At 40.2% G+C, this 21,350-nt stretch overlaps 1 protein-coding gene across 1 annotated transcript in view; it reads right to left on the bottom strand.

Annotated features, from left to right (window-relative positions):
- LOC122792406 (G patch domain-containing protein 11-like) overlaps positions 1–21,350 on the bottom strand; it is a 339,605-nt gene that overhangs the window by 308,103 nt on the left and 10,152 nt on the right. The window contains exon 2 of the mRNA XM_044060194.1: positions 10,483–10,709. Within this exon, the coding sequence (XP_043916129.1) occupies positions 10,483–10,709 (227 nt within the window). The remainder of the gene's footprint in view (positions 1–10,482; positions 10,710–21,350) is intronic.

Raw genomic sequence — 21,350 nt, forward strand, 5'->3', positions numbered from 1 at the left:
TATAAAACAGAAAATAAAGCATTATAATTTTTTTTCCTTATTGCACATTATGCATACATATGTGGTGATCACTGTTATCAAGAGTGAAATTTACAGACTCTTCAATGCATTTGCAAATCAATTATTGCTTTTGGTGGTAGATGAGAAGTCTGCAGATGTAACCAATTAATCAAGATAGCTCCGAATGCTGTCTGCTGAGTGAACTGTATAAAGTACAGTATAATTAACATTTAAAGCTTCATTGGAAAGCAGTTCATTGAAAAATAATTCAAATTTTAAACTGTGTTAAGTGAATAAAGGGATCCAGGATTATGTTAAGTGCATGACTACCGTGTCCTACTGATTCCACTTGGCCAATCACACTGATAAGTCAGAATCTCCAGCTACCAAAAACCTGGGTGGAATTATGACAGGAGACCGTTAAGGATTGTGGCTCCTAAGGTAGCCATAGTTCTTGAAATTATGCCCAGTTTGTAATGGTTTCACAAATTTATGTAGAACAGACCATGTTGCAGCCTAACAATTTTCATCAAATGAAAAATTCTGCAGGAGTAGAAGCCACTGACCTTGTAGAATGACCCTTACATCTGCACGGTAATGGATGTTTGCCGCCAGAATATATAAATGCAACAGTCAGCAAGCCAACTGGATAACATGACCTTAGAAACTGTGTCTTTTGTATCTACAAACCTGGTTTGAAAGAGTTGAGAAGCTTCTCTAAATGTCTTGGTTCTGTGCAGGTAAAACCTTAGCTGTCAATCAACATCTAATTTATGAAGTAAGTATTCCCTCTGACTTGAATCATTAAGAGGAAAAAGACTGGCACATGAGTGCCGATTCAAATTAGATTCGGATCCCACCTTTGGGGGAGAAAGTAAGCATTTGTAACAGACTACTTCCTTATATAAATACCAAGTATGGAAGAGGACAGGCCATGCAACTCAAATTCTTGTGGCAGAGATTATTGCTACAAGAAATAAGGTCTTACAAGAGAGAAATGTATGTGAAAGACAGGGAAGACTTTAGCTGAAAGGGAGATTTTAATGTTTGCAGAACAAAACTGAGGTCCCATGGTACAACTTGTTCCCTAATCAGAGGATGGAGTAGAAAGATTCATTTTAAGAAGGTTTTACACAATGCTTGAGAAGCTAAAGAGAGGAGTCACCACCTTGGTGGAACAGCAGACAATTTTTCTTTGTTACTCGAGAAACTGAACTTGAAGTTGAAGAAAACAGTTATGAAAGGGGAAAAAAGGTACCTGAAAAATAGCTGTTTTAAAAGGGTCTCTACCGTGAGTGGTTGCCCAAGTTTCCATTTGCTGCCATACACTCTTCAGGTAGATGCTTTTTGGAATGCAGAAAAAATATGCAACACATCCTGAAACAAGGAAGAGTCTCTGGCAATAACTGGAACTGGAGAAAGCATGCAGTCAATTTAAAGTTGAGCAGATCTAAGTAAAGCAATGTGGAAGGGTGGGAAAGAATTCCTAGTATCTAACAGCTGGGGGGGGGGGTCCTGATAAGAATTTTCATTAAGATGAACCAGGTTTGTCTGGCCCAATAAGCGCTTATGAGGATCACTACAACTTTGAGTCCAATTGCCTTCTGTATGAATCAGGACATTAGAAGGGCAGGAAATGTGTAAAGGAACCCTGGTGGCCACTGCCTGACTGCAACATCTCTCAGGGATTGCCCCCTTTGGAGGCGGGGGGAGCAATCAGGGAAAAGTAGTTACTACATATGGTGTAGAAAAGATTGCAGCAAGATAACCCCGCAATGGAAATCTGACATGCCACTGCTGTATTGAGATACTCCGAGGCAACAGATGGATCTGTTGAGCCCATCAGCAAGACAGTTGTCCCTCCCAGGATTATAAAGTGCTATCAAGAAGCAAGGAGAAACAATTGTCCATTGTCACTTTCTCATGGCTTCTCTGTATAAAGGGCAGGTCCTGATTCCTCCCTGATTGTTGATGTACCACAGTACTGCCATGACATCAGTTTGAATGGAAATCAACCCTGGGGGCCAGAAGTCCTGTAGTTCATGCAACACAAGGAATACTCTCATCTCCAAGGCACTGATGAAAATGTTGGCCTCTTGCTGTGTCCGTGTATCTTAGACCACCCTTTCCTGATAATGCCCCCTCAACACAAGTAGGAGGCATCCATGATTATCACTCCCAAAGGGAATGGCATCACAAAAGGTCTTCCTAGGAGAATCAAGGAGGAAGTTAAATCACCAATATAGCCGGACTCTGCAAAAATGGGTTGTTACTATTATAGATGCAGAAATAATCTGTTACATGTGACCACTATACTCTGTGCAGTGACTGCAGTATTCTTATGTGGAATCCAGACAGCAGTACCATAAGTATGGAAAAAGCCATAAGCTTCAGGACCCAAAGGATTAGGACCACTGGTGGAGATGGAAAATGAAGTAGATTTTGAATGGAATTTCTCATTTTCTGAACTCTCTCTCACTCTCAAGGAAGAGAAACAATGCATGAAATTGTGCACAGGTGGCATCCTGTGAACTAAACAGCTTGAGATGGTTGCAGACTTGAATTTTTTTAATTTACAGAAATGTCCAAGGACAGACTGAACAGAAGCAAGCAATTTCTGGCCTTGATCAGGGACATTTTTGATGTGGCAGAAAGGAGCCAGTCATCTAGGTAAGGAAACATGCCAATCTCTTGTAGCCTTAGGTGAGCTGCTACCACTGCAATACATTTAGTTAACACCCAGGAGAGGGGCTGTGGTGAGACCAAAGGGCAGGGCTCTGAACTGAAAGTAACTAGTTCCTATGTGGAAGTTCACGTATCTCCTGGAGGTTTTAGCTACTGTGATAAGAGGATAAGCACCCTCAAGATCTATAAAGAACATCCAGTCATTTGGCTGTAGACAAGGCAGAATTTCTTGCACCATGACCATTCTGAAAGAAGTCTTCGTAACATACTGGTTTAGTTTACTTAGGTCTGAGACTGGCCAGTGGTCCTTGTTTTTCTTCAGACCTGCATAGAATGTAGAATGGAAACTTGACCACATATGATCTGTTAGGACCTCTTGGATGGCTCTTGAGAGAGGGAGAAAATTTCTCTTCTGGCTGCTTTTTGATGACTGACGGGCACATCTGGGAGTGGACGATGGGAAAACAGAATTGTACACCTCCTGGATATTATCCTTCTTAGCTAAAAATCCTGAGAGATGGCCATCCACACAGGAGAGTAGAGGGATAGATGACCACTGAAATGCCTCCAGGAGGGGAGCAGTTGGGCAACCCTTTTAGTGACTGTTAGGCTGTCTGTCAGAGAAAGGCCCGCGATAATCCTGTTTTTGTGGACCTCCTTGACCTCTGGCTCTGTGCCCATTTAAGGGACTGCTTCTGCCATGGCCACCCCTGTCAGAAGTGGATTAAAAGGGTTAATCAACCCATCCACCCACAAACACTTTTTCCCATTTCTTGCACATGGGGTCGGGGTGTCACTTCAACAGTGACAATCAGCTCCAGGTGGCTAGACATGCCACAGTAGTTTTTCCACACCACACACTCATACCTGTGGCCAATTTAGAGTGCCCAATACACATATTGCAAGTCTTCGGAATTCGGGAGGAAACCAGAGCACCCAGAATAAACCCACGCAAACACAGGGAGGACATGCAGACTCCACACAGAAGGCACCCCAGCCGAGAATCGAACAGCGGAATCTCTTGCTGCGAGGCATGAGCACTATCTGCTTTAATGCCAGGATGTAAACCATAGTGATTTAGATGGCTGTCTATAAAAATGTTGGCACTCAAAACTGCTGAATGCTGACAAGCTGGAAAAAAAAAAAAAAAAAACACAGAAAACTCGGAAAACAGTGACTCTCGAACTGCTCTTCTCACTAAAACTTATTTTTGGAGGGGGGCAAACCCTCCCAATACCCCCTGAACTTATATATACCAACTATGAGACTGCCATGCCTCAGAGAAAAGGGAATATTCTGAGAAATGGCATCTCGGACTTAGTACATACAAGTCCATTCTTTCAGCTATTCAGTTGCCTTATTTCGGGTCTTGCTCTAACAGGTCCCAACATTTTAAATGGTTACCGATTTTTGGTTCCTACTGTAAGATCACTGGGGGGGGGGGGTCTCAAATTTACTCCTATGACAGCAAGTGTTATCCCATTCTGCTCACATTTTTGCATCTTCTCTTTATGAAAGGGTCCAAATAAGGAAGATACATCATGGGTGACATTGGTAAAGGATGCTTTAAAGTTGCCTGTGAAGCTGCACAGGTGAAGACTAATATGGTGTTTCACTGTAATGCCTGCACCCACCATTCTCTGACAATGGTTCACATGGGGGACATAGTTAAAGACCTTGAGCACAAAGGTGCCAGAAGCATATGCCAACTTTCCCATCCTCTCCATTGTTCTCAGAGATGAAGCCGAAAGGCCAGTCAATGACAAAGACACAGGCTTGTAGGGAGAAAGGACACTAGCCGCATCATCTGTCAGCACTTTTCAGATTTGACCAAGGGACTATTGGATGGTAACTGTCTGTCTTGGGTGGTTCTGAGGATTCCATGACTTTCCAGAACAACTTTCAGATGCATCAGGCTCTTGCCATGCTCTCTGGCAGCCAAGTCAGTATGGTGGAACTACCAAAGAACGTAAGAAGTGCAGGATACTGTGCGATATGCCTCGAAGAGGACCACCTCATCCTAAGAGGGTGTGTCTGTGGGCCAGGATCTGTCACAAGAGCTTCAGGATCCCACTGAAAGTGAGGTCTTATGGAGAGGATTGGGGGGAGTCCTCTCAATCACAGTCCATGTCCAAAGTGACAGACTCCACAGGTGAGTGAAAGTGCCTCCTTTTACGTGTCCTGTTTTTTGGAATATCAGATGGGGAGAATCTGTGTTCTCACAGGACTGATCCTGCAAATAGGCAATTGTTTGGAGGTCATTCCCCTCAGCTCTGACAATGGAAAGCATGAGGGGGTTGAGCCAAAGATGGAAGGGTATCCTGGGGTGGAGCAGACACTGAAGAAGTTGTAATTCTCAGAGAAGTGATAATAAACTTCCCCATAACCTCAAAGGTTGAGCCTATGCCTGCTGAATCTGAGAAACTCACACTGGAGTACTGGAGCTACCACTGCCATGTAAAAAGTAGGCAGCACTAATAAGGGGATCCTCAAACTCAAAATAGCACAGAGACCCAAGAAAGGATCTGTGCCACTGCCTCAAATGCCGATGACTGACACCAAAAGGGAGCAATGCGGGATGGATCAAAGGATGGTGCCAAAATCTGATACCAAGATGTTTGCCCTAAGACCTATTCCTCTCCAAGGTTCTTGGAGTGGAAGGAATCTGATTCAAAGTCCTCAGAGATGAAGCCAAAAGGCCAATCAATGACAAAGATACAGGCTATGGATGTTTTTCAGATGTGGTAGCACCAGACCCAATGTAAGACTCGGGAAGGTCCAAATATGAGAGATATGAGTCCAGCCTTGAGACACAGGGAGATGGAAGGATACCCATTTTTATCTGTACGACAATAAAAGCCCTCATCATGTAGTCTCCATCCATTTCTAAAGCACTCCTAATGGAAGGCTTGAGAAGGAGATTGAGAAGTAAATCTGGAAAGTTCCCTCTCATTGAAAGCGCCTCTGACAATCTGACAAGATGCTTTGGACACACATTTCTGAAATAATGATCCTTAAAAGTTAGAGCTTTAGAGCTTACATAGGAGACCTAGTCAGAGTTGAGATAGTCTGCTCCACTTTTTATACTTTGGAAGGCACAGAACCATGAGAATCATCTGGTTTATATTTTGGGGGGGGGGGGGATCAGAATCTTCTTCTCCTTCAATTTTAGACTTCACCATCTTGTTATCCTTCTCTCAATCCTTCTTGCTTGGACTTGTCTGTCTCTGGATCTGAGGAAAACATTTAATAAACAACTTATTATGTCTGTCTGTTAAACCCCACTGACCAAAGGCACCAAAATGATGATAGACTCCCAACCAAAAGCAGAGGTACGTTAAGGTTGTTTTGGCAACTTGTATGTGGCAATAAGAATTCTGAAGGCCTGTAGAGCACATCCAGTCCTCCTCCTGCAAGCAACAAAGTATCGTTCAAGTTCCCTACTGGAAGAAAGGGTATGAAGCATTCAGAAAGACTCTGACCACGCGAAACTGTCTTTAACATAATGGTTGAGGCACTTAAAACTATAATTAGCATGTGGTCCTTTACATTTCTGGGGACTAAAACCAATCTCAAATAGACTCTACACACTCTATAGTGTGGTGGGACATCTTGGAAGTCTCGATTTTAGAGGAGTTGTATAGCCTTCTTTGTAGCTGCTCTTCTCTGTGGGGTGGTACAACAATGAGGAGTGAGATGACAACACTGACATGTTGGAGAAAGGAATTACATAGCCTTTGGATATTATGTTCCTCACCCATGTCTCATTTGACGGCCATCCACAAGTCCAGTGAAGAGGCTATCGTCCCTCAACTGCCTGTAGATGGGAGAAGACAGTCAACTCTTCATGGATGTGGAGGGTGACTTGCAAATGAGGATCCTCTGAAGCCTAGGTTTTGTGAACCTCTGATGCCTTTGGAGCTGTGTGCATTAAAGGTGACCCTTTTTCCACGCTTACCTTTGTCAAAAGAGGAGTTGAAAGGAAATTGCCAAGATTATGTTTAAGCCAAAGGGCTTTAGACTCCTCCCGATTCCTGGAAAATCCTTTAAGGGGCCTTGAAGTGCAGTTCCAAGGCAGATACTGTCTTTTCTTATTCAAGCTGAATCTTTTCTTTTACTTCAAGTCTGAAGAGGAAAGACCAATTAAAAGTGACATTAATGAATGACACCTTCAAGCTGTCTGCAAAATTGCGTAACTGCAACCTGGAATGGCTACACTTGCATTTGCTGCACAGACTGCTCCATCTGCTGCCTTACAAATGAGCCTTATGCAGAAAACTTGAAATGATAACCATGGTGGCCACCTGTGACTCACTCTGCTTTTGAGATTCTGGAATGTCAAGTCTCCACAAAGGGTCTAAGTACATGCTCCACTAGGTAGCACTGGAATCTCATTATATGCTTGGGCTAGTTCAGCACTTTAATGGAGAATGTTATGGAGGTAAAAACTTGCTTTCCCATGCAATCCATTGTCCTAGACTTCTCGTCAGAGGGGTGAATCACTGAGCTCTTCTTGGAGAGTTCTCATTTGGAGATGGCCATCACAATAACAAAGTCCACCAGGGAGTCTTTGCTCCAGTGTGGTCTGTCTTCAGAAGGTCTCAAAATCGTAGCTGGTTTCCTTGGTATGCACTCCATTACATCTGGCTCTCACCATGCCTTCCCTACCACTATGTCCTTCTTTGAGTCTCTAAGAAGGACCACCCAAAAAGGAGACGGAAGCCAACCTGAATACCTCAAAAAGCACCTTCTCATCCAGGGAAGGGGCTCTAAAACCCCTCTGCCTCATCAACTCCTAGATTTCACCAAAACATGAATCCTCAGGAGGGCATTGTGGAGACCCTTCCTCTTCAATGAGGTCAGGTGTCTGGGGTGAGAGATTCTATGGTGAAATCTATAGGTCTATTCTTACATGTGCATTTCCTGGTAGGCTCAGGTGGGAAATGGTCTAAAGTTGCTGAGGCATCCTTGGTTCCCTGCTGGGATTGAGGGTTCAAGGCATTCAGACGGTTCTGACCTTGGGGTTGGAAAATGACGGACCCAGGACAGGTGCCAAAATAGCCAACACATCCGCTGCCTGTATAGACAAGTGGATATTCATCCTAAAAAACTCAAAAGCTAACACTGAATCCCTCAGTCCTGAAGATGCCAGCTCTAGTATCAACTCCAATCCAGCTAATGTAGACTAAGATGGATGGCCACATATCTCTGAAACCAAAAGTCTGAACGGATCAGAGATCATGGCTGGAGCCAGCTCCTTGAATGCCAGGGACTCCCAACACTTAGAATGATACTGAAAGAATCAGTGCCATAGAAATTTGCGTAGAGTATGTTAGATGCTATAAAATTGCTATCAATGAATGAAACCCAAGTGGTGCCAATATAGGACTTGCAAGAAATGTAGTTGGCTCTGAAACCTCTGGCACAAAATTTGTGATTGGAAAGGAACACCATGGATGGTGGTCCTAAGGCCAATCCATTCTGGCAGAGGAGGATGGCACGATACCCACATCAATCTGTGCATTCACAAAAGTTATCATCATCTGATCCCAATCCATGTCAGTGTCAGACACACTCTTAACAGATCTTGAAGATCTAAAAGAGGAGAAGGGGGCAGGTGTATTCAGGAACTTGGAGAGCTCAAGCTCAGAGGACTTACTGCTACTAGACTTCTTTGAAGAACAAATCAGGAATGATGATAGTTTTGGTGCGAGATGATCCTGGCACTGATAAGGAACTTGGCTGCCCGGTTAACGGAACTGGAGCCTCTTGCATCGATGGTACTGATGTTTCTGGAGGAGAGGAAAGACCTGTACAGGCATAATGTAATCTTATTTTTCTTTTAGCCCTGTCCTAGTTTCTTATCAGAGTCTCGGGTCCCCTTTTTCTTGAGTGAAGGCCAGCAAGCCTTTCAGAATCGACTTTTTTTCTTGCAAGGATAAGTACCCAAAGGCCTTGCATATCTCACAGAAGACTGACATATTCTGGCCTCAGGCACACCACATGTAACTCACGATTATACCAAGATGAAAATTTGTGGCCACAGTGAAAACACTTTTTAAATTATGACGCCTTGTCCATCTTCAGTAAACAAATGCAAAAGAAAATCAGTCACATACACAAGTATAAAAAAGCAGGCAGTACTACCAAAACAACAAAGTCCAACAAGGCAACTGCCAAAAAAATACAGCAAATAAATGATTTCTGAACCATTTAATAATGACTTGAACAATAATAAAGCAACTATCCAGAAAGGGGAGAAAGAGACAAAGAGGCAGACTAGGCTAATACGCCCTGTTGAAATAGAAAGAAGGAAAGTTGTATCTAAATATTTTTAAGTGATGTGAGACAGAGAGAGAGAGAGAGAGAGAGAGAGAGAGAGAGAGAGAGAGAGAGAGAGAGAGAAACATAAACAAGGAAAAAGGATTGAAAACCCTTAAAAAGGAAACGAAAAAATAATTACTTGATCTCCAGAGAATTGCATCTAAGTCACAGAAGTGGCAAATGAGATCTTGAGAGCTACAGGGGAGATAAGGTGCATCATGGGAGAAGAAAAGAAGCTCAGGCTCTGAAGAAGCTGAAGTTGCTGGTTTACTATGCCAAATAGTAGACATACCCTTCACTCGAGACAGACACATCGGATAACGTAAACTCAGTGGTCACACAGAAACTCACAATCGTTTACGCCAAGGTTATTCACACAGTCCCTAACTTGGCACTAAAAACAAAGACCTGCGAACATTTATGTAAAAGGATAAAGGATACCAGCTTTTAAAAGAAACAAATTGTTTCTTAGCTATGTTCAGAAAACAAAACAAAAAGACAGGACTGAAAAAAAAAAATTATATATATATATATCAATTTCTTACAAAATAAAGAAAACACAATAATCTGAACTACACAAAGCATATAGCATACCGCTGAGGATATAACATCTGGCCAGCTTACAAAGCTTAAAGACACCTTCTACAAGCCCAAACCATCAATCAGACTGAGCAGAGCTTAAGAAAAAGAGTGGTTCAGGTACCAAGCCCTTCAGAGCTTTTATGCCACTGAACAGCTTCTCTGAATATCAATGATGAGGCAATGATTTTCTATTGCAGTACAGATAAGTTCTCTTTGAGGAAACAAAAACAAGTCTCTGAATGGCTTGAAGTTCATACCACTCTTTCTTCAGCACTGCTCAAACTTTTTATGTCTTGGGCTTTTGGGATTGTGGAAAGTACCCTTAAGCTTTGGAAGCTGGCCGAATATTATGTCATTAGCAGGATATAATCCATATAGCTTGGGCTACTACAAAAGTGATCGAATGGTGAACCTTGCAGTGCAGTCAGTACATGTGTGCTAAATAAAGTTATAAAGAAAACATCTCTCTTCAGAAAAGATGTTTCAGTATGAGCTTTGCCAATGACCACACAAACACATTAAGTGTAGTACTCTGGTGGGCTAAAAATGTTCTACCATCTGCATCACTCTATGTTCAAAAATAACTCTCTTTCGGTGTACTTCTGGCAATAAAATAAGCTTAGCTATAAATGCATTATGGAAAAGGCTTTCCCTCAGATAATATACTTAAAGTTATAAAAGACACAGAGTTGTTAGTTACTATCCAAAACTTAAAAGCTATTCAGTCAACAAAATGTTGAGTCAGTATTAGCATAATACAAACTCATGAAGAATTCTGGGTGAAACTGAAAAGTAAATGCTGTACTGACATCTCCATATTCTGGATATACAAGACTGCAAAATGAAGGCTTGCTGACACGTACATATAGGACATTCTCCGATGGAACCTACCACTTTTGCCCAATGACTGCCCAGTTTGGTATCCCATTTTCTGTAGCAATGCAAAGCCTTTGTTTTCACTTCCTAGGGAAGTGCCTAACATCTGATTTCGCCGATCCTTCTCTTCTTCTTTTACACTCTTCTGCTTGTTTTTTTCCAGGAGCTCCTTTTTCTTTTTGTCCTTATGAAAAGCCACCCTAATGTGCCTAGGCAGGGGTATTCCAGGCCTGACATCCTGTCTAGAAAGAAAGCATACATTACAAAAAAGGCATGTGTGAAATACAATCTCAAGTTACTAGAACAAAGAGACAATAATAAAATTGTCCATATATCTTATGCAACAGAAACAGTTACTGCACATATTCACTAGTGTCTTAAAGCCATTTCCAAAAAGATGCTACATAATGTATTTGCAACACCTGGATATACAGCTTTAAAACAACATTCTAGCAATAAATGCAATTGTAGTGTACTTCACATCAGAAATGACAAAAAAATACATAAAAAATAAAAATGAAAGCAAATTAAATAAATATCTACGAGATATATAATTAGTTACAACCCTTTATATTAACAACTACAAATATTGTTAAACCTCATTCTATGTGTATGTGCTTTTCATTGTGCTTTCTACAGCAATTAAAACTGGCAATTTAAGCAAATTACTACTAACAAGGTTTTCCAGAGTACCATTCAGCTGGTGGAGCCTCAGTAATTTTAAATGACTCACATTAAAAAACAGTAGCAGAAATTTGGTTCATCAGGTGAAATGTCATTCTTCCACAAACTACAAATGTACAACTCAAAGTTAAACAAAGAATTGAATAAGAAAGCAGACAAAATGCTGGCAGAAATAAATAGCCAAATAAAAAAATGCCAAAATTACAGTGAGAAAAATAAAAAATAATAAGGCAAATGGCTGGCTGCAGGCTTCTGCACAGAAGGAAGTACCAAGACTCAGTATTGCAACATCAACTACAATGAGTAGCTGCCTGGCCATCCTAAAAACTCAATAAAATAAGGTATTATTGATGTTTTATGCAGGTGGCTGCCAGAGGTGTTCAGCGTGGAGAAATACCATGGCTTGTTGAGGTAGGTCTATACTGTACAAAGAGGTCCAGAAAATTCAAAAACATCTATCTGCAGTGGCACGGCTTTATTATATTTATTTTTGTTAACTGAATGAACTGATCAAGCATTGTTTTCTCTCATGACTCTAACCAACAGGCAAAAAAGATACGGACAATTACACAATAGTTTAAAAAACAGTTCACTATCCCAATCCTGAAGCCCCCAATCTTGAAAACCATAATCCTAAGATCTTAATATTGAAAGACCAAAATGCTGAAGATCACAATGTCTGAAATCTCAAACACAAAACCCCCTAGTGAAGTCTGGTCAATACTCCACCAGACTGCCAACAATAATGTGACATCCCCCACTATCCTGGGTCAGTTGCCAAGGAGGTTCCAGCCTCACTACTGACTCCAATAGGAGAACATCACTTAAACAGGAACAATACTTCATAACTGTCCCCTAAAAGCACAACAAGAACACGCTCTGTAACCTGGGACTGGACTATATACTTCTGTCCACCCCTGCTGTAACTCCTTATTACACACTTCAGAGCAATGTGTTCCAGTTTAAGACCTCTGATGCACTCACACTTAAATTAATTCTCACACATTCAAACACTTCTGGAAAAGCCCGACACATATTTCCAGTTGTGTCCCTTCCCCAAAATAATATGGTAACACACTGCAACCAATTATAGTGTCTACATGCCCTTTCAGAGGGGTGCCCAGTTATGGAAATTAGATAATAAAACAAATGATAATAAATGACCTAACGCAGACAGGCTTTCAGAGTGGCCTGGGAAGTTATCAAAGCAAGTATAAGTACTCTCAAATCACGCAAGAAAACACTGACTGACCAGCCACAATGTAAGTTAATAAAAATATTTCATAACAAGCAAAAAGATTAAAATATAAAACAGTAATTTCCAATAAACAAACAGAACTCAATCACCAGGAAAATGAAATCAATACTGAATGACAGAAATCCAACATTTAGAAAAACTCTTAACTGATCAGTTTAGATCAAGGATATTATTATTTAGTTAGATAGTAAAATTATAACTAAATTATTATTACAACAGAGCAAAGGCATGCTTACATTTCTTGACAAGTCCTTTTGGGTCTCCACTGCACAATACAACTGGCAACTGACAACTGCAACTATAACTGTCTGTTAACCAACAACTGAACTAACGTCAACTGTCTTCAGCAGGCTCTTTGTCAACTGTCTTCAGCAGGCTCTTTTATAGACTACATTAACGGTCACAACAGTTCCAGTTCTAATTTTCATTTCATATTTTGAAAATCAGCCAAACGCTGTTTACTAAAGTTCCTTCCGGTCTTTCAGCCTCTGACATTAGCACATAGCAACCGTCAACATTCTGATGACATCATCTTCAGATTAACTGATTTCGGACACAGTCTGTATTTAGAATCTTCTTCACAAATATGTGCAGTAAGAAAATGTAGAGGAACACTGTTCAAGTCTTTAAAACAAACATTCTGTACAAACAGATTATAACTCAACATGTAAGAACTCATTTATAATATCATATCTAGTCATGCTGGCATATAATACACAGGTTAATCTGAAATTATGTACAAAAACTCAGCCAAACATGCTAGCACAAATGACAGTGTCTAATTTCTTCACAACCCTTAGCACTGTAACTCTAGAAATGAATGACCACATGAGCCCTGCAAGGCTCCTGCAGGTGGACAAGTCCAGGAGTTTGATACTGTGGTCTTTGGCATTTTGGTACTTCAATATTTTGGTCTCAGGATTATGTTTTTCAGGATTATGAGTTTAAAGACTGTGATAATAAACCTAAAAATAATGTGCTATAATAATAATCTCAATGAGAAATATATCCAAAAAATACAAAGACACAAACAAATATTGTCTACATCTGATGTTGTATCTTTCGGCTTTTCCCGGTTAGGGGTCACCACAGTGGAACTCTGGTCCGCTAATGATTGGCAGTATATTTTTACGTACCGACTTGCCAGGCCTGACGCGCAACCTTCAACAAAGGTATACCCATTCATGCATGTCTCCACACAGAAGACGCTTTAGCTGAGAATCGAACAGGACAACGTCTTACTGTGAGGCGATAACGCTACCGCAGCAAAATAATCCGGTTATTTTTACAAAAATGTACTATTCACTAACACTTCACTTATAAAAAATTAAGAGATCTGCAAATACAAAGAAGATTATAACAGTGATGACATTATCGAACACCTAAGCATATCTTACAGGTCAGCAGCTATTTGGAAGAAAAACATGAGGTAGAAGTTAACATTACATTTAGTGGTACTCAAGAAATGTCTAGGAATAGTGAGTCAACCACTGTCCTTCTAACAGTTGCATTTGTGCATATTAGTAAAAGGTGGTGTCTAAGTAGCTTTCTGAACTGGAAAATACATTAGCATTCTAAATGTCTGAAGGTGTGGTATTCTAGAAGGCTGGAGCAATTTCTGAGGAATTTCTCTCACCTACTTCTAAAATGAATTGTGTGTGATATGGTGGAATCTGATAACTGTGGATGTGTGGTAAAGAGCAAAAGATGTGTCTCAGGAAAAAATGACACACAGACAAACCATTCAGTAAACACTGCGAAAAAACCCAGCCAAGCTAGAGTTTTCACTATGTAGTACCTTAAATATCCTGTAATGAAGACCATGGGATATTTGCAACTGACCCCTTAAGGACATACAGTGTTTTGGTTGCACAGCTTCTGAATGCCCATGACATTTTACTTTTAAGTCTTTATTTGCTTATCCCATGGGCATTACTTAGAAGAGGTTTAAAGTGTTACATAATGAAAACTCTAGCTTGGCTGTTTTTTTTTTCTCTTGCAGCTTTTACTGAATGGTTTGTCTGTTAAACCTTTACACCCTTTGGTTTGGATAAACTATACATGCATACACATAACAGAGAGAGAGAGAGAGACACACACACAAACACATGTATAGATATATGTAAAAACAAATACAGAGATATAGACAAAAGTTATGTGTATGTATGCATGTACACACATTGTGTATACAGGTGCATGTATATTATGTGACAACTGTCAGTGGGAGACACATACACAAACAGAATCTCTACATTTCCTAGAGATGTGCATGCCTTCAAGTGAAGGTTTCTACATTTCCTGCAAGGGAATGGACTGTTTCTCTGACTTGTGCCCAATGCTCATCCTGGGACATGAAATAAAGTGATCAAGGGGCTCACTTTAGAAATAACAAGAGTGATGCAGTGCAAATTCAATAATGCAACACTTTTCCACTTTTTTCAGAGAACGCAGTGCTGCTCACCTGCGGGCATCAGCTCTGCAGTAAGAAAGGAGACTACACACTCTCACTGCACTAGCTAGTAATTGTATGGACACCAATGCCACACAGGGGTTACAAAGACTACCGAGAGGTGCAGATAAACTGCTGTAGATTCATTAGCAGAAGAGCTGCATTCCAGGACCCTATCACAAAAGTCTGAAGCTGTCCCATGCAACATGCTACCTTCATGGAACTACCAGGTTACAAAACTATGTATTAGGATCCTGCAAAATGGAGATCACAGGAGGTCAGCACAGATCATCATAACAGAAGTACAGAATTTCTGATGGGAGATATCAGTTTTTGGAAAGTATATCTAGCAGAGGAATGAGAAAGGAAAGTCTGGTGTCAAAATCTAGAGGAAAACAACAGGAATGCTCATGACTGCAAATGCAGCTGCTTAGGCTACAGATTTGGTTGCCGCTGGTCACAATAAATGCAGAGCAATGCAGGAGACTGAGGAACAGCAGGAGGGCATTACATATGTAGCTCATATGTTAACATTCTCACAAGAACTACCTCTCAATAACATAAATGAAGTTAAGCAAATGGTTGAACAGATGCAGAGCTTAGTTTTGGCTTTTCATAGATCTTGGACCCACTAGAAGAAGCAAATCAGCACTACCGTTGAGAGCCTGCATCTCAGGTCAGAAGGAGTTGCATTGTGTCTTTGTAGACTTGGAGAAAGCATATGACAGGGTGCCTAGAGAAGAGTTGTGGTATTGTATGAGGAAGTCGGGAGTGGCAGAGAAGTATGTAAGAGTGGTACAGGATATGTACGAGGGTAGTGTGACAGTGGTGAGGACTGCAGTGGGAGTGACAGATCCGTTTAAGGTGGAGGTGGGATTACATCAAGGATCAGCTCTGAGTCCTTTCTTATTTGCAGTGGTGATGGACAGGTTGACAGATGAAATCAGACAGGAGGCCCGTGGACTATGATGTTTGCAGATGACATTGTGATCTGTAGTGAGAGTAGGAATCAGGTTGAGGAGACTCTGGAGAGGTGGAGATATGCTCTAGAGAGCAGAGGAATGAGGGTCAGCAGGGCTAAGACAGAATATATGTGTGTAAATGAGAGGGAGGGTAGAGGAATGGTGAGGATGCAGGGAGTAGAGTTGGTAAAGGTGGACGAGTTTAAGTACTTGGGATCAACAGTTCAGAGTAATGGTGAATGTGGAAGAGAGGTGAAGAAGAGAGTACAGGCAGGGTGGAATGGGTGGAGAAGAGTGTCAGGAGTGATTTGTGACAGACGGGTATCAGTAAGAGTGAAAGGGAAGGTCTACAAGAGTGTAGTGAGACCAGCTATGTTATATGGGTTGGAGACAGTGGCATTGACAAAAAGGCAGGAGTCAGAGCTGGATGTGGCAGAGTTAAAGATGTTAAGATTTGCAATCGGTGTGACTAGGATGGATAGGATTAGGAATCAGTATATTAGAGGGTCAGCTCATGTTGGACAGTTTGGAGACAACGCAAGAGAGACGAGATTGCGTTGGTTTGGAAATGTGCTGAGGAGGGATGATGGGTATATTGGGAAAAAGATGCTAAGGATGGAGCTGCCAGGTAAGAGGAATAGAGGAAGGCCTAAGATAAGGTTTATGGACGTGGTGAGAGAGGACATGCAGGCGGTTGGTGTGACAGAGCAAGATGCAGAGGATAGGAAGAAATGAAAAGAGATGATCCGCTGTGGCGACCCCTAGCGGGAAAAGCCGAAAGAGAATGATGATGATGATGATGTTGAGAGCCTGCATCTGTGTACATAGAGACAGAAGGAACCTAAGTGACAAATTTAAATCTTTCATCAACAGGCACTGATACCAGATGAGAATGTCACAGAAAAGCAGCAGGGAAATCTTGGCTTAACCTTGCACAAACAGAATGTGAATTCTAATGGCAAAAACAAGACAAGGAGGAAAAAAGCAACATAAAGGGGTGAAGTCAAAAGGGCCAAGACAGAAAATAATGAAAGCTAATGAGTACCAGCAACCACAACTTGGGTAAAATACAAATTACATGAACTAGAGTATTCTAAGTAAAACACTTAAGTAAATTCAATACTTGGTATTTCGGAACTCAAAAAACTTACGACAATGGCTGGGAATGACATCCTACATAACAGCAAGGATTAAAAACAAAACAAAAAAATAGAAAGTGGTAGACAAAAGGCATTGGGTCACACTGAAGAATGGAAACTAGTCTTTACATGGGCTGTATACTATTTTTCTGTTCAGGAAGAGGGTAAAGATGGCACAACAGAAAGCAACCTTAGGATGTCAAAGAATGGGAGAATTCCTAATGGAGATCATACTATACCAGCAAATAAATAATATGGCAAGTATCAACTGAAGCAAACTGCTGAAGTCAAATCAAACAGCAGGATTATCTCCGATGGCTTACAAAAGACAAAATGCAGGCAATCAATACAGCAAGCTACCAAAAAAGAAACAGTATTAGACAATTGCTTTTAAGTTTATTATGAAAAGGTGAAAGGAATCTGACAATCTATCCAAAATGAAGTTGTATTAGACATAATGTTCATACAAAGGGTGGAAAAAAATCTTAGACAATGAAATGGAAGTGGACAGCTATATCTCTTGACAGCTACTTAACTACAGAATAGAATATATTAAAATTTATGACCCAAGTTCAGAAAAGCAGACTATCAAAGTGTGGTAGTGTCAAAGAAAAGCCTACAAATCAGAAAAAAGGAGGAGAAAAAGGAGCCGTTTCTTTCGTGTGTGCATGTGAGCTGGTCCTACTAAACTCCTTTCAGTCATGACTGAACGGTAGCAGATATTTACAGTAAAACATGCTTTTAGCTACTATAAAATCCTGAGATATAAAACTGGAAGCTTTTGCAAAAGAAACATGCATATTTCAGAAGTATATGCACACACACACACACACACACACACACACACACACACTACAAGGCATACAAAACTATAACCTTAAACTGTTTTCTTACACTAGTCACATTCTTCCCTTTTGCCATTTGAAAGCCATGGGGCTGACCATGTAATCTGCAGGAAATTTCATCTTTGCTTTGACAGCACAAGTTACAGTGGACATTTTATGTGTGTAGTTTGTTGGCAAGTCAAGAGCTGGAAAACAAAAAAAAAAGAATTTAAATACCACGCCATAAATATTCTCTACCAGTTTAGGGAACAATTCCCCCTCTTTTCATACCGAATTAATGGTGCTTCTTTGGCCTGCCAATCTTACTATTAAGACAGGTTTCTTACTATGGCAGCTTTTCAGAACAACAAATAAAGGGTGCAGACAGACACCATCACCACAGAAGACATCTATTTTCTGGAAGATGTAAAAATACCCTTTACAACAGTAACTTGCAAAGTACAAGGGAAAAATCTTGGAGGCTTATATGATGCTCATAGCTTACACTTCAAGTTCCTGGTAAGACAGAAGGAAAAAATCAAAGGCAAAAAAGTTATTTGTCAAGTCCTGTACAACGATGACAAAGAGGTGCATTATCTCTGCCAAAGTGACAGAGATCATTGTTTTAGTCTTATTAAAATGTACAATTATATTTTATTTAGACACCAACTATATGGCATTTTTAAATAGGTTATACAAACAGGACCGTTACATACTACTTATGTATATCACAGACAAAATAATTAATGAAATGTGTGAATAAAGGACTAACTATGGACCTCTCAAAAGGATTACTGCAAAGATTATACCAAAATGTTCAGAGTGCTTTTAGTACGCATTGTAAAGATTTTGTTTGATAGTTCCTAATCACAGACCATAGGAAAGCTCAACAAACTGGAGCTGTAGCACCAACATGGAAGAAAGTATTTAATATGCTAAAGCAGGATGCAAAATGTTCTTAGGAAAGGATCCTACATTTATGCAGGCACTTTTAAAAGCTGGATGGATACATCTGTTTAAAGTTTACTAGGAAAGGAATAGGACTGTGTCTGAAAACTAGAAAACTTGCAAGAAAAAAGAGCGATTACGAACTGGTAATACAACAAAGATTTCCTCAGACACAAAATAAATAAATAAATAAATAACCGAGGACACAGATAAGGATTTACAACCATGCATATGTGAATGAAGCAAATTTGCTTTAAAAATACAAGATAATTCTGAAAAGAATTTTTTTATGCTGTTGAGAATGAAACCTTAAATGGAACATGGCTGAGATAGCCAAGGACCATCCCAATGGGGGAAACAAATCAGTCAGAACCTCTGTATTAGCAGATAGAACAGAACCTCGTGGTTAGCAGTAGGTAAGGTCAGCGAGTAACAGATAATATATAGCTCTAAGAAATTTGATGCCTTTACCCTCTATCAGACTTCTCGTGTGTGCACAAGGTCTGGTAACCTACTCTGACCATATGATAAATTGCTGATGAAACTGACCATATGTAGTCTCGGTCTCCATTTAAGATGCAGCAAATACCACATCTTAAATGGTATCAAAAGCAATTCAAAACAAGTGGTTTCTTTTTAATTTGAGCAACAGTACAACTGCAGCCTCCAAAAAGCATCTCTCTTTTGTGTAATCTGTTTAAGAAGTGGGCACTATGGATCTAAAACTTCACTCAACTCCTAACTCCAAGCATAATATTCAAGATGTCTGAAAAGTCATAGAGTCTATGTTTCAGAACGTTGTAAAGAAAGATAATAATGCATTTGAATTTTGACATGGAAAAAGGGTACGGCAATGATGAGACAATTTGTAGAGGTACTGTGATCTGAAAAAAAATGCATCTACCATTTATCCTGTGACGATATAGTATCAGTAAGCAAAATTTTTCATAAAAAAATCTCTTTACAACAAACCCTCTAACTCACACAGGTAATGTCACAACAAAACATGCAAACGTATCACAGGTTATACAATGAGGGTAACAGACAGTAAAAGCACAGCCGCAGCAGCACTTGGAAACCTGAATACAGCCATTTGTGAAAAACACTGAAAAAACTTACAGTCTCCCTATCTATGCAAGTCCACTAGTTATCATTTTGCACAGTCACTGACTGTGCCATGCCATTAAATTGACAGTTTTAAGAAACAAAAGGCTGAATTTTTTTTAGTGTATCGGTTTAACAGCTTTTATGGCAAATGACCACAGGATATGATGACTCTTGCATTTGGACGAGTTCTTCTATCCTCATTTCCAGATTAAACCTCCCAACACAAAAGTCTTGGTACATTAAACTACAGCTTGGTTGAGATAGTTATCTGTTACACACACTTTTGGAAGAATGCTTTGACATGGGTTACCAGTTATAAACTCTGAGAGGAGTTTGAAAGAGTGCATTGTAAATGCCATGTAAGAGTTTCTCCTGCAAGAGTACTATGCACCAACCTTCTAATCTTTACAACTACCAACACAGGGATATTTATTTCCTTGCTCCTCTACCAAGACAATTAGACATCCTCCTTGACTACCAGCACCAAGTAAGTATCCAAGTGTGCTATCAACAAAGACAGTCAGGAGGCATCACAGCTGACACCAGCCCTACTTCACCTGGCAACCTAACAAATCTGACCAACGTTTACTCTAAATAAATCCATCTCAGTTGCACAAAGTGGGGCATCCTGCTGAACAGTCCTTCCAGAACAGGATGAAGATGTTTTACCAACACAGCTCTACGATGGTGATAAAGGTCCAAACATACATTGTACAAAAGTGATTATCTCTCCATGATCCACCTAAAGGTGGCTCCCAAGTGGTGGAACACTTGAAGTGGCAAAGCTTTGTGAGACTCTCCTTAAGAAGTCATCTTCAGGGTTGATAAACACTTTACTGACACTACTGGTGTCATTTAGTAAGTAGAACACTGCAGGTTCCACCTGAGAGATTCTCCCATTAGATATTAAAATGACATCTTTCAATTTGTTTTACCTATACACTGATGTGTCCATTAAACCATTAGCACACTTTGTAAATTTTCAAAGACATGTACAAATCTTGTCTACTGCAGTGGGGACAGGTGTAAACTGCATGAGAAAGTTCCATACTCTGCAAGAATGCAGGTTTAATAACTGTCAAATGAAATGTCCATTGTTTTATAAATTACAACCAGGAGACAGATGCTGCTGATCAAATTGGTAAATCTTTTGGAAGATAATTCCGGCAAAATTCTTCATCTCCCCTCTCCACCAGCCATTCTTTGGGTATTATTCCTTCTCTTGTCTCTTTGAAGGCAGATATCCAATTAAGAGAGCATTTTTGGCTAACATTTTCAGCCTTGTCAGTATTACTGTTTCTCCAATTATGTATCTCATCATGTTTTTGCTCAACCTCCTCAATGTCTAATCAAACAAGACAATAACAGCTAACAAATTTATATGAATAATACTATACAAATTGTATATGTATTTCATAGTCAGACTACAGAATTAAAAATACTGAATTCAGATTTAATCAAGAACTGAATGTAAGCCATAAAAAGACAAACTGTGGATGAAGAACTAGGAAA

Source organism: Protopterus annectens, chromosome 1.part2 (assembly GCF_019279795.1).
Source record: "Protopterus annectens isolate FY-2018-M chromosome 1.part2, PAN1.0, whole genome shotgun sequence".
Classification (NCBI taxonomy): Eukaryota; Metazoa; Chordata; order Ceratodontiformes; family Protopteridae; genus Protopterus; species Protopterus annectens.